This window comes from Homalodisca vitripennis, chromosome 5 (genome assembly GCF_021130785.1).
Source record: "Homalodisca vitripennis isolate AUS2020 chromosome 5, UT_GWSS_2.1, whole genome shotgun sequence".
NCBI lineage: Eukaryota > Metazoa > Arthropoda > Insecta > Hemiptera > Cicadellidae > Homalodisca > Homalodisca vitripennis.
The window spans coordinates 79,937,686-79,952,608 of NC_060211.1; the positions used below are offsets into that span (position 1 = coordinate 79,937,686).

The 14,923-nt window shown below is 32.8% G+C and overlaps 1 protein-coding gene across 2 annotated transcripts in view; it reads left to right on the forward strand.

The window, feature by feature from the left end:
* Positions 1–14,923, forward strand: part of LOC124362418 — a 35,735-nt gene that overhangs the window by 15,802 nt on the left and 5,010 nt on the right. For both annotated transcript variants that reach the window (XM_046816898.1, XM_046816897.1), the window contains exons 4-12: positions 7–159; positions 1,268–1,473; positions 5,885–5,944; positions 6,961–7,129; positions 8,561–8,674; positions 9,711–9,850; positions 10,639–10,744; positions 11,373–11,443; positions 13,157–13,229. In XM_046816898.1, coding sequence (XP_046672854.1) covers positions 7–159; positions 1,268–1,473; positions 5,885–5,944; positions 6,961–7,129; positions 8,561–8,674; positions 9,711–9,850; positions 10,639–10,744; positions 11,373–11,443; positions 13,157–13,229 — 1,092 coding nt within the window. The remainder of the gene's footprint in view (positions 1–6; positions 160–1,267; positions 1,474–5,884; positions 5,945–6,960; positions 7,130–8,560; positions 8,675–9,710; positions 9,851–10,638; positions 10,745–11,372; positions 11,444–13,156; positions 13,230–14,923) is intronic.

Below are 14,923 nucleotides of genomic sequence, written 5' to 3' on the forward strand. Positions count from 1 at the left end.
GTCCAGAGGGTCGAATAACGGAGAACTCTGACGGCGAGGGTTCGCTGTCCATAACGGAGGTGACCTCCGGGGACTCGGAGAACTACACGTGCGAGGTGGAGTACATCAACCCCGACACAGGACACCACACCGAGGAGACCTTCGAGCATGTGCTCAACGGTATGTTGGTTGTTATTAACTTTTAGGTCTAATACAGGACATTGAGAAATCGGACTAAACATATAAGAAGCATCTTTACGAGAATTTACAAGATGAAAAATATCCAACAAGGAAGACTTACCAAGTAAGAACGCCACTTAAGAGCACGGTAAATCTGAAGTGACTATGCATATATATTTCAAATAAACATAGGAAGAGAGGCTATTACGATATTTCCGAATTTGCTATAGAAGACTGTATTCTTTTTGTACAGAACACCTTCGATTACTATTGTTCATTTCCGATATTATTCTAGGAAAAACGAACTTTACTCATTAGAGAGGCTAAAAGGATATTTAGCTCTTGAGATTTCACGGAAGAACTACAATCTGTAGAAACGATGAAATAGTATGCCATTAGCAGATTCATTATAATGGGCTGAAACACGTTTACTTGTATAAACTGTATTAAGTGTAATTTTTATCTAATTTTTCCACATTAGCGCTCGCTCTTGAATCTATGATTAGTCAATTTTATAATAGAGTTCACAATCTTTCTAAAAAGGAAGCTTGATAAAAAAGGTGAAGGCTTCCTTCAAAATTCTATTCACAGCTCTGCAAGATATCTTTATTAAAGGACTTAAAGATTACTCATTATTATGCCAATCATTTCATAGAAATTTGAAGCCGAATTTTGCGACATCTTATAAACAAAGCTTACAGAAAAGTAGTTCATGATATGAAAATATGAACATGTGAAGTTTTCACAATGAATAAAAATATTTATTTTCGTTCTTTAGAGAAGTTTGAAGACTATTATGTTTAATTAAAACAGTTATCTCAACCAAAAACTGATTGCACCCAATATAACGGTCTGAAAAGCTTTGCTGGATTTTTAAATTTACTCTTGATAATCTCTCAATTTAGTCACATGTTCATTTATGTTCACTTATATCCATAGGTTACATTCATAGTCATTCCAGTTCCGACCTAGTTCATGTTCGAGCATGTATTGACAACTGAACTAAAATAAAAAGCTCCACGAATGCCCACTGAAACCTGCCTGTATTTTGAGATGAATTTGTACATACAGTTATTGAAAATATAGCCATAATGTTGTAATGTTGCAGTGGTTGCCCTACCCATCGTAACGGTGCGCCTGTCCTTGCATTATCGTGGGTCGTTGGCGTGTGACTCCAGTATTATACAGATGTTCAAGCTGTTCATGCCTCAACAATTGGAGGACTTTGTGTGCAAGATAGACGAGGACAAGCACCTGTGCAAGATTGAGGTGCACAGTACTGTCTGTCATACCGAGTCACCAGATGAGTCTCGGGTAATTATTTATTTATTTCACCCTTCTTAATGCTTACACTTATAGAATGGTTCTTTTAAAAAAGACGTCGACATTATAAAAGCAATTCCATAATCCAGGGATAATAGGGGAAACGTGATGAATAATCATCGTTTGTAATAGTGTTTTGATAGTTCGTTGCCGTGTTTTCCAATCTAATTATCGAATCGTAAACTGAAGATTGTTAGGGCCCGATATCATCTGTCCGTCTGTGCGTTAACTCTCTCATATAAAAACTGTCCTAGACATTTGAAACGCACATAGACTTTTCTTGGCACAAGAAGAGCCAATAGGTCAAAATTAAAAGTTAAAATACAAGTTTTACATTGGTATTTGTGTGACCATGATGGCACGAAAAAATCGCAAAATAAATAAATCCGTACACAAACTGAATAAAGCAATAACAAAAGTAAATGACATTTTAATGTGTGACGTAGTTATGAAGTTACATGTGTAGACATGTGATGAAGTTACATTGTTGGATCGGTTTATCGCAGTTTTTACAGTAAGACTTTTTATTACATTCTATCGGATTCCTTGATACTATTGTACTGGTTTATTATGAACAAAATAATTGTGGTAATCTTACATAAATAATAACAGCAATGAATGTTTAACCCTTTATAGGGCATAATTCTGAGACCGTTTTTATTAGCGATTTTTTCAGTAAATCTCATTACTAAATCAACACTGATAACCAGAAAAATATTTTTGTCTAATATTTTTATCTACAAGTATTAAATATACATAGGGTGGTAAATTATTATACCACTGTCCATTAAGGGAACGTGTCGTAACATCCATTCACCTAGTGTGCAGTGGTATATTATTTTACCACCTGCTACGAAAAATAGGGAATATTAATAGTTACAGAGGTTATACACAAATAGTATTTATTTTACATAAAACGTTAATAATTAAATAATGCAGTTTTTAAAAATACAAACCACTTAGTTTGCTATTTACTAAGTGTGAAATGGTTGAAAACATGATTTGCACAGTCCTACATTACACTCCTTGCAGTACATGTTGCTTCGTTTTTTATTCTCTTTCGTCTAGCAGTAAGCACACCGCCGGTATGTTCCCATTACTGGAATGTGAAGTCCAACAGCACTCAGGCGAAAGGAGTTAGGAATGGTAGTGTGACCATCTCGTCGATTTCTCTTCCTTCCCCATGATGTTCCAGGAGCAGGTCCAGGCCTCTTCCTCGAAGTGTGGATTCCAATCATTGGCCAATACGGATCTATATTCTAGATGACTCATGCTTCTTACTTTTTTAATTTTACACATTGTTTTGTATACTATGAAACTATTAACGATTGTCAGATCCAGGATAAAGTAAAAAAACTTCATCCACCAACGTCGGTTTTTCCAGGATAACCCAAGCTACATGCTACATCATTGCATCAAATCTGTCAACGCCGCCCATCCATTTATTGTAATCAGCAATGCTTTTAGGACAGTTGACACTATTCCTCTTTCCTACAGCGTAACTCCTCAAAACCTGCACAATGCCAGATGAACTGTGGTGGTTGCTTATAACACTCACCGATTTTTTCCATGGTCCTTCCATTTTGCCATGGTCATATCATTGAACTGTACACAGTCAAACTCACCATGTTCCATTTCGGTGTCTGGCTTAAATATTACTGGGTAATGTTTCCTATCTGATCGGAATGTTCCACAGGAAAAAATACCTTTTTCAAGAAGCTTGTCAACCAAGGGAACACTTGAAAAAAAGTTGTCAAAATAGATGCAATAGTACTTGTTTTCATAATCAGAAGTAAGGTCGAGAACTACTTTTTCACCTAATAGTAGTGTTGGTTCTCCTCCTTTTTCACCTGTGTACACATCCAGGGCTAAAAGAAAGCCAGTTTCTGCACAGGCAATACCCCACACTTTGAAACCCCATTTTATGGGTTTCATAGGCATGTACTGCTTCATTGTGGACCGACCTTTGAAACACGTCAGATGTCGTGAAGGTTGAAACATTGTCTTGCATTTACTATTGATATAGTCCAACAAAGGCTGAATCTTATAAAAGTTTATCAAACTCAGGGGTACCTTGCTTTGGCATTGCATTGTTGTCATTTAGATGCTTAATATTTTCAAAAATCTCTTCACGGACATGATTTTTGCTATGCGGGGGACTTCAAAGTTTGGATCAGAGGACCAATACATCCTCAAGGAAGGTAATTGATGAAAACCCATTATTACCAGCATACCAATAAAACATTTAAGTTCTTCTATTGTAAGATTTAAATTTTTCCCTTTCTGGGTAGCATATATATTAGACTGTTCGACAATGTGACTCAAAATATCATCTTCAAGGAAGAGAAGGAAACTTGTTATTGGATTTGAGCAGGTATCATTGACAGGTCCAAAACCAGCAGTAAATTTAGATTTATTGAATACTTCAGGTTCTTTGGCTACTCTTGACCAGTTATAGGGATGACTCAATCTTAGATTTAGCAACGTTTTGCATTTTTGCCCTTAGAGGTTTTATTAATTTTTAGATTTTTATTACCTGTAACCTTTTTCGTTTTGGTTCTGAGAAATGAAGGTGGACAGATGGTGTAGTTGCACTGAGTCAAAACACTGCATGGTTTGTTTAGGATCTTTAGTTAATGGCATTACTATTTGTTTTGGGCTAGGCGATTGGGATGCAACTGTCATTGGAATATTGTCAAGATCATCAATATCTGATTCATTGTTTCCTCTACAGAGTAATGGGCTTGTTGACAATAAATAATTTTCTAATAAAGGGTCAAAGGTAGGATCTTTATCGGTATCATCAAAATATATAGCTTTATCCGATTCACAATCTTAATCACAAAGGATATTCAAAATATCTTCAGACTTAGGCTCTTTAGTTTCAACACGTTTACGCAATTGCATATTAAGTTGGAGTGTTGAGATGGATGTAATCCTGATGTGGTAGGTAAATTTGAGGTCATGTCAGAAAATTATAATATTCAAAATGTTCATGGAGCTAGTTCCAATGAGATTTGTGACTGTGAGTTGACATTACCTTGATCTATAGTCATAGGAATATCTATATCTGATTTAGGCATAGGCCTACTGATTTGATCATCTACATCAACACTCCACAAAGTGCTGCTGTTAGGGGTTGTCCGGTGATCAAAGGAATCTTCAGCATCTTAATCTCCATCTATGTCAGAATCCTCTACTTGATCGTCCGGAATCATAAATAGTGCATTGATCTCTTCTTCAAAGTCTTCCGCTCGAATATAATGTGGATTGTTTCTCGGCATCTGAAAAAAAAACATATAATTAACAAAAGGAATTGAAATATAGATAATTGTATTTTGTATATCGCCTGGACACTAGTATATGAATCCACCAATGTAAAATTAACCAACATAACCTCACTTAGGTTTTTTAAAAAATACCCTCATTATAGTAAGGTTAGGTTTTTCATACTCTTTATAGTAGGTTTAGTGTAAATAACAAAATATATTTTAATTTACACGTAATAGCCATGACTATGATTTTTCTTCAACACAGTGCAAACACAAATACAGTACTAAACGTAGTCACCTTAGATCGGATTCATATATTACGAATTGCAATCTTTTTCCTTGGTAACATTGTATACCACAATAATCTGTATTTAACGCTGAATAAAGTGGTGAGAAGACCATTCTGCTGGCGTAAAGTAGTAAAATTACACAAATGAAAATGTACATCCATGTTTTTAGGTTAGTTTTGGTTATTTAAAATTTTAACCTAAACCAGATCAGAATAAGTCAAGTAATGTAAATATTTTACTGTCTCCTATGTTGGTAAACATGTATATTTTAGTATATTAATAAGATAAATTATAAAATACCTACCTTCAGTTGGGAGAAATCATCGTGTAAACATGTGACATACGCTCCAGCCATTTCACTTGTATCACAGTGGGGCAGTGGTAGATTATTTTACCACTTCCCACAGCTGAGAACCTTGTGTGGAAAAATAATACTTGTAGTTCCAAAGATCACTGCTAGGTGGTGACACCTGACTGGTTAAAGCTGATGATTGCACTACCAACATTTGAAAATTAAATTTACACTCCATGGATTTTTTTTACTAGGTAGTAAACTATTATACCACTGCTTTATAAAGGGTTAACAGGCGAATTTGATTGATTTGATTTACCTCGTTTATTTTTTAGTACTAAACAAATCCAAGTTTGATTATCGTAATGTTGTAACTTGTTCAGTGATATAATACTGATCTACTTGTGAATTTAATAATTAACAAGAAATATTTATTTAATATCAAAATAAATCCAAAATTGGTTACCTAAGCTTTTGAATTAATTCCATGAAAAACTTCTTACAAATTTCTATTATGTTTCAATTTTATTTTATCTTTAAATTTTTAGGAACGTGGTGAAAGAAGAGTACGTATAAAAAAGCGGATATGGCCACGAGCTAAACGGGAGGTAAGGACATATTGTATTGTAATTTAAGATTTGACTGTAGTAGTGGTTATCGTGATTTTTGTTTTAAGATCTTTTCCTGTTTTTCTTACGAATCTTAAAAACAATTATAAAAACCTGTTACTCAATCCCATATATTTATACTATACCCCTATAATACTATTTAATCCCCTATACTTTATACTAAAATTGGCATTTGTTTAACTTAATTTACTTTTACTGCTCAACATTACTTATATTATACAGGCTCGCCTTGGAAGAATCATTCCTTGTTTGTCACTTTTAATATAGAATAATTGTCTGTTAAACGTAGATTGTTCGTATTCTTTGTTAGATGCAATATGCGTCACACATTGTAGAATTATGTGAGGTGCCTCAATCTAAGGGTGGATACTGTACATTTCCATCTTTCTCAGTTTTCCGAAACTAAAAAAAAACAACATAGTACATGTATTAACATAGTACACCCAGTTAAAAATATTACGCATTTATTTGTGTGTATATGCTGTCTATAGACCTGGTAAATCCTTTAAATGTTGCAAAGTTTTGCGATAAGGAAGAAAATGATTTAAAGTTTGACATTGTTTGTTGTATGTATATATAAACTGTTTATTCAGTATTTGTTGCCTAAAAGAAAGTCTTACTTTGAGTTTAGTATGGTTTGTAAATATTTAGTATTCTGTCAAATATTCATGTAGTCTATAAAACATTTTACTTATTTTACTGTAGTATGTCTCTGTAGTGTGGACATGTATTGTATACTTTTGTATCTATATATAAAAATTAACTGTAATAAATTGATTAATTACTCTCAAATTTTAATACGCGTATTATAATTTCGTTTTCTAAATTCATTGTTAAATATGCCTGCATCCTGGTAAATGTTCCAGCATGCCATTGGATGCATGATGGAAAATGTAAATAGCTTAAAACTGCTTTAGTGTAGGTAAAAACTTGTTTATTAAGATACGTATTCCATAACATAAATACATCATTGTTACAGCTCATAATGTTGACAGGACTCGATGGAAATGTCCCTCAACTATGAAGTGTTCATCCATAGATCAGAAGAGAAGTGGCTCTCCTCAGAGAACTCCACACTGTGTCACGCAGAGTGCCATCTGTACATAACGTTCAAGCTGTTGAAACTGTTGAAAGAGAGCATGACGGAAGCTATGTTCATACCAGGTTAGTTTTTGTTCAATTAGGTTACGGCTTCATCAATTACTAAAGTGAGCATTTCAATATAAATTCGAATGAAAGATATGAGAGATGGGTGTATGTGGGTTGGTATAATGAAGCGGGTGTGATTGGGGTGGATGGGTGTGATAAGAGTGGGTGGATGTGGTGGGTGGCAGAATGATTAAGGCGAAGCCTTTTCTGGAGCTACTAATGGCTTATAAAAACCATTTTGGAAAGTATGTGAAAATTTCAGTGATTCTTCTGGACAATGGCTAAGCAATGAGGATGGTTTGTCAAAACGATATCTTGAGTTGAATCCAGATCTGCTTTTGATAAAGTTTTGTAACTTCATAAGTCTTTCTGTTAGGTCTGCAATGCCTGTCAAAAACCTGGTCTGTAATTTCGTTGTATACTTTTGTTCTCGCTTGTTAGAAAAGTACGTCCAAAGTAGCATGTAATAACTGATAAAACGCTAAAAACGAATCTAATCTCAAAAACAAGTGTTTAGCAGTTGAAATGAAATATTAATTAATTGCTTTGAAGGCGTACGGATTAAAAATTATACTAATCCGTCTTTTCATTCATGACTTAAGAAATTTTAATTTTTTAAATATTAAGGATATTACTTGGTGTTATACATAAAAGATATATAATTCCCTTCAGGTATTTTTCAAATTTCTCAGTCTTGAGGAGAAGTATCTTAGTGAAAAAGTAACCCAACTGAAAGCAACTAAATCACCTTTTAATCATAATCTCCCATTTAACAAATTCGAATGTTCAAATTTTATTCAGTGCCCTAAGGTTGAAGTATACCTTCAGGTTTTAAAGGCTACATTTTGTATAGTATGAAAACATTAGTTTATCTTTTATAATAAACTAAAAGTTTCTCAAAATGGATGGCTATTCCGCGGAATTCATAGATTTTGCTATGAGTTACAGCTTTGTTATCACTTCGATGAAGATTATGAGAAAAAACTAGTTGCATTTTGTCCTAAACATACCTCTTCTCTGTTCCTGAGTAAAAAGATAAGATAATGGGAGCAGGTGACGCGTCCTGTCGAGATACAACCAATATCTAATTCGTGTCGCTTTGAAGAAGGCTGGCTCTACTTCAGCCTCTTCTAACTCTTCCTCAAGTTAAGCCTTGAAAAAATTCCGCAGTAAACTCTTTTTTAACCAATATTTCTACATTTGAACTTAGTGATGTGCCACTCCTGAACACCCATTTAGTTTACCAGATTTTAGTGACACATCGGTTTTTACAAGAACCAGAAGTGAACTTTCTTAGCAGAAGATAAAATCCATATTATGCTGAAATAAAATTCATTCGTAGTCTAGCAAAATGTTCTAAAGAGCAACTAAAAAAAATAATGGAATCCATCCAGGTTGGAGAAAAATCCAAAAGCTCAATTAACACGTTTCCTCCATATGTTACAGTTGTGTCAGAATCACAGCATGGAACCGAGAACTTCTATCCCGTACAATCTTCGCTCAAAGTCAAATATATTTTTGGCTGCATGGGAGGATACCATCTACAGGACGGATTTTGTGGTACGTTGTTTGGCAATTTAAATTTAATTTTCATGCTGTAAGTAAAATTCAAACAGCCTAAAAATATGTTTTAGTTGGTTGTTTTAAGAAAGCAATCTTAAAACAAAGAAGAACAATCTTGAAGAATAGATTTTAATATTATTTTATGTTAAACATATTATATTTCGTGTTTAATCTTATTTGTTTGAAAAAATTATTGGATATCAATAACAAATTTATTGGATAGCAAATATTAGTGCTGATATCTAACTAGACCTCTTTTAAGTTTTCTTTTTCACATTGTGTATAACTTTCAAACAGACATGTTTCGGATCTCTCAGAGAGCAACTTTTGTCAAGGTATTTTAAAGGTGAAACTGGTTAAACCAGCAATGCACGTCTGCTTATAAATGTACGATGAAGGGAGATTGGCAAGGGACGAAGTTATGTCGTGTTTGGCTATTGCTCAACCAATTATCAATCAATATGACTTATTTTAGTACAGGCTTCCACCTTTTTAAAAATCGAATGTTCCTCTTCTGTTGAAGTTATTTTTTTTCTTGGCAACATAACGTCAACGTAACGTAACTTAGCTATGGTGAGAAGGGTTGATGCAATGCGAGAGTTGAGGTCACCTTCGTTTTTCTTCCCGCACAATTCTCACTGTCAATTGTGCACCTGATGAGCCAATGTTTTCATCTAAGTTATACTTGTTTTGTAGTCTGATGTCGATACGTAAATAATTCGTTTTTTGAGGGTTTTCGGCGCCTACCTTTTTGAATCTCTTCAGACCTATGTAGACTCTAGATACCAGAAGTCAAGTCTCCTGTAACAGCGCTTCACTAAGGGGAAAATAAAATGGAGCTGAACTCAACATTCGTATAATCGGCCTCAAGTTTTTAATAATCCATAAAGAAATCTGGAGCAAACGTGATTAGCTAGTGTTTAGTATTAGTGTATCCAGAGCCTTAAGTAGTATTTTACTAAGTAAGAACAATTTATGCTGGGAAAGCATCATATTTGAATGTTACAGAGTTAAAATGTAGACTGTGTTACAGTGGCTTGCCCGGAACACACGTTTAGCAACGATGGGGACACGGAGTGTACGCACTGTCCGCCTCACACTTACCAAGGGAAGCTCGGGGCCCGCAAGTGTATCCCCTGCACGAACAGGTGGATTCCAGCCTGCAACGAATATGTGAGCATTAAACTTCGTTATTTTACTGTTGCATTGTCTGATAAGCGCAGTATACTGCTTTTAGGATTGATTCTTTTAAAGATACATCATATGATTCACTGTAGTGTCAGTGTTGACACTTGTGTGTACGTACCCCGCAATGTTACGGGGCGTTGAAACTCCCGAATTTGAAACTTGCTGATCACGTGATTTTACGGGATCGACATTTTAAAATTTTAACGCATTACCTTTGTAGCTAGTATAATTAAACGTACTTCATAATTTAGTGTGTATTGAATTGTTAGTAACATTATGCACCATTATAACGCGCGCGCGCGCTGTGTCACATCAGTTTGTTTACGTAGCAACAGCTGTCGACTTTCGTTATTTATTTACTATGCATCCGTCATGACGCCCATTCCTTCAAAGAAATATTGAAATTTCTAACTTCAATAAAATATTGTACTATCTTTCAAACCGATGTTTAGTTTCTTTTTAAGTGTGTGCTTGTTGTATTTAAACAATAAAGAAGACAAACGTTTGAACCAATATAAACAGTTATAACCAATAAAATTGCTGAACATTTAAGACTTTGTATGCATATGAGTACCACACAAAACCCCGCACCATCCCTAAAACCCTGGCCATACGTTTTCTTTCAATATATAGATAGAAATCGAGAAAACCCTTTTTATTGTTCCAGTCCCACCAACAAAAACAAAACAACAACTACAACTGCATTTTACACTTCAAATTATTCACCATCCCGCGTAATATTATTTATATTATCGCTAATGTTTCTGTTACAGATTGAAGATACGAACTTATACATTGTTCTTCTCGTCCTTGTGATACTATGCATCACGGTGTCTGTATTCGCCGGCATCTATTACATGCGTGTGAAGGAGAAAACATGTGAGTGTTATATAATTTAACTAGAAATAATAATTAAACTTAAGATTTTTTCAAAATAGTCCAGGGTTTGGATGTTAACATATTATTTCTGATTACATTACATGTTGTATTGTCCATGAATAGTAGCACCACAATGGTTTAAGAAGTAGAATTTACTGCCTTCTTTTTATTGAAAATGTATTGCAGTTTAAAACTTGATTATTTCACCTAAAATAGAAGCCAAAGAGCAATAACTGTCATAATATTATTTTTTTCATCCGTGAATTCATATTTTATTCACAGTAAATGTTAATGCCCGTGGAAAAATGTTGATATCGCGAGGTCTTGTCTATATTAATATGATTATATTTATGAAATGGATATATCTATATATATATATAACATATAAAAGCCCAAATACACTAGTTTTTTAGGTATACTTAGAGTTAACATTAACTAACATTATTGAACATTAAAAAATAATTTTTATTGTTTGGTTTATAATTGACTGAAATGTCACATATTCAGTAAATTACTTCTTACTAGAACGTAAAATACTCGGGCGCTCCTTCTGGGTCTACAATACCCTCTCGCTTTTTATGTTATATTGTTATTACATTTCGTTTAGTTGACTGACTTTATGTTCCAGTTTCTCAAATGACAAAGAAGGTAATACCGTTCTCCAGCAAGGCATCTACGCCTAAAAGTAAAGGGAAAAAGGTAAAATAATAAAACAATTTATCCTTTTATCCAGTTTATGTTGATTTTATATTTGGATTGTTTTAATTGTGATCCCTTTTTTGCCTAGTTTATGTGGCAATTATTGTCAGTAATTGCTGAAAAAGACTATGAGTATGTTTTATAATATAAATGTAACATGAGCTATTAATCTATAAACATTATTTTAATTTAATACCAAGTCTTTATTTTATAACTTCCTCATCATTACGGCCCATCTAACTGCTTGAAACTAGGCAGATTAAATTCCATTCTGAGGGTTGGGGGGGGGGGGGATAAAAATATGCGTGTTTGCCACGAGCCTCACTTTTTATTAATAATTCTTTCCTGTTGATCTTTAAGTCATTGTGTGTGTGTGTGTCAGATTTTTACAAGCTGACGTTGTATCGCCATTGTGATCTTAGAAACTATAAAACTGACAACGCACTTGAAATGTGGAACGTTTCTATGTTTTTTAAACATTTAAAATATGTACTTCAAACTATGATAAGAAAAATTGTTATGATTTTTATTATTTCCCCTAATAATGTAGATATGAAAGCTAAAAGTGTTGAGATACTCTGTGCCGTCTTTGATAGAGAAAGATTTTGATAGAGAAAATGCCGTCTTAAAAAGAGATTCGTTTGAATATTCTAAAGTTTAAGTTTAAAATCTTAAATTTGGGAATTTCCTCTTTTAAAAATATTTGTAAATATGAATTCAAGAATTTATATATTTTACAGACAAAATTTTATATTAGCTAGATAGGTTTAAATTAAGGAAATAGCTCCAACTGAACTGAGCGTAATTTTCTATCTAAACGTATTGAGCAAATGAGAATAGTCCTATTTTAAACATTTACAAATATTTTAAAAACAAGGAAAAACTCCCAAATTTAAGAAGTTATACTTGAAGAAGTCTCTACGTTTTGATCTGTAATATCTAAGTTATTAAGGGAATTAAGAAATAAATCTGTTAAGAATAAAAACGTTTTAAAATTACTTTTGCTATTGAAAAGGAGAATTAAAATAAAGGATGCTCATTGAGAAAAAAAAGTTGACTGTCATATTGAAACAAAGCGGCAACTATTAATAACAAGGAATTGTGTCTAAAAATAAGGAAAGGTTTCCATTAAAAGTCTGCTGTCAAAGACTTATGAGTATGTTTTACAAGATAAATGTAACATAGCCTATTGTGTTGCAAGGTGATTATATGTTTCAAGGTTATAATGATGGCCCATTTTAAAAAGCCATCTATTAAAAAAGTGTGAATATTATGTTATGAAAGTACGATCCATGTCATAACATAACCCTAGAGGAATTTAAAACTTTATTTGGAATGTTGAATTTAGATAAGAAAGAAACATTTTGCACTGACATAACCTTTCAAATACAGGTTTTGTAATTATATTTCGCCATGACTATTTCTAATTTACGGAAACATTTCAGGCAGTAAATAAGAATTAATAAACATGCAAAAATTGCAAATGAAGCACTGAGGACAGTTTTAGTTGGCTACAGAGTTTTATATGGTTAATAACCCAATACGTGCACTAGGCACGTTTAACGTTGGTACCAAATTCAAATTAATTAAGTGGCCTTCATTAAATATAAACTGTTTCACCATAGATTGTTTTGTTTATTTTTTAGAATAGTTCATTTTAAAGATTCATTTGAATTCAAACAGTTAACACGTGATCGGAATTTTCTTTTTTAGAAATCAAGCAAACGAGTTCATATAGCGCAACCGGAATCGACAGAAATTCAGAGTCTATTGGATAGCACAACAGGTAAGTTGAAAATATCCAATCCTTCCGGTGGTTTATATGATAAAATGATAACTACCTGTTTATTGGAACAGTATAAGGTTCAGTGTGGAAAATTATTTGGAAGCACTTCAGTGGTGGTTTACTATGAATCACATGCTGCTGAGTGTAGAAAAAACTAAATATATAAATTTCAGCCTCAAAAAAGATATTTACTTCGAAAATCAAGTTTATTACAAATGCGCTAAGTGTCTAGGTGTTCAAACTGTATGTATTGGGAATAGTTGTGCTGTAGTTGATAGAGTAACGCATATAAAGTATTTAGGAATTTTTGTTGATAGCGAGGTTAATTGGAAAATTCACATAAATCATTTGAAAAACAAAATTAATAATATTTTAAGGGATTTTTATTTTCTTAGGAAGTTATGTAATGAAAGAGTTATGCGTATGCTATATTTTTCATTGATACAGAGCAGAATTGATTATGGAATTATCTTTTGGGGCAGTACATACGATACTTATCTGAATGCAATATATGTTCAACAAAAACATGCAGTTAGGTTAATATTAATAAAGGAAAGACAGTCGCGTCCCCTTTTTTTTGGGGTTGAAAATTTTACCATTGAAATATATTTTTGTATATAAAGTTCTAAAGATTTTCTTTTGCAAGAGTGGTAACATGCCACAAAAAAATATATAAGCAAAAATTAAGAGTCAATTTACAGTTCCTAAACCAAATTCTACATTTTTTACAAGAACATTAAATTTTATACCATCAAGAATTTTTAACAAATTACCAAACAATATTAAAGAATTATCGAATATTGACACATTTTTTAAAAGACTTAGAGAGTGGCTGCTAACTTTGTAACACACTGACTTTCTGATTCAAATTCAGCAGTAACATTTATGCTTGTACACCATAAATATTTTCCATCTTTTTTTGCTTAGATGCTCTTTTACATGCAGTAAACTAAAAGAAATATATTTTCTCTACGACATATTTTCTATTATTTTTGTTTCAATAATTTATCATGCAACAAAGAAAAGAAGGACTGATAGTAAGAAGAAAATTGGCCGAAGAAAGTTTAAATAAAATATTCATTCTTTCATCTGGACGCTGTAAAACAAGTATAATGTTTAATATTTGGAACCTCCGAACAGGCCACGTGCCTTGGAGGCCCTAAATTTTCTCTTCTGATATTTATATAATTCAGTATATTTACAAGTTTTTTATAACAATATTATATGTAAGGAGAATGAAAAAAGTTATTTTTTAAGTTAACGTTATGTTATTTTTTAAATCTAAAAACATGTTCATTTAGTACATATAGTCAGTCAGTCTTGGCAAGTATAACTATATTGTTTATGATTTTTAATCATATAAGTTCTTCATATATTTTATGTATGTTTTTGTGGCAGAAAGAGAAAATAAATACATTTATTTATTTATTATAATTAGCATTTGATCTGTTATATATACATGGTGTAAATTAAGTCCTGATACACCTGGATATATTCCAAATGGATTGAGATATCGACATATAATCTTCACTATAACTATTAAAATACTATATTGGACTCTTTCAAGGATAAAAATATTCCCCCTTATCTTTTTTAAAGGTCGATTCAATAGAAACACAATAACATGCACAAAACATCTCTACCACAATCGCAGCAAAAGTTATGAGTAAAAATCCCTTACATTGTAATGCCAT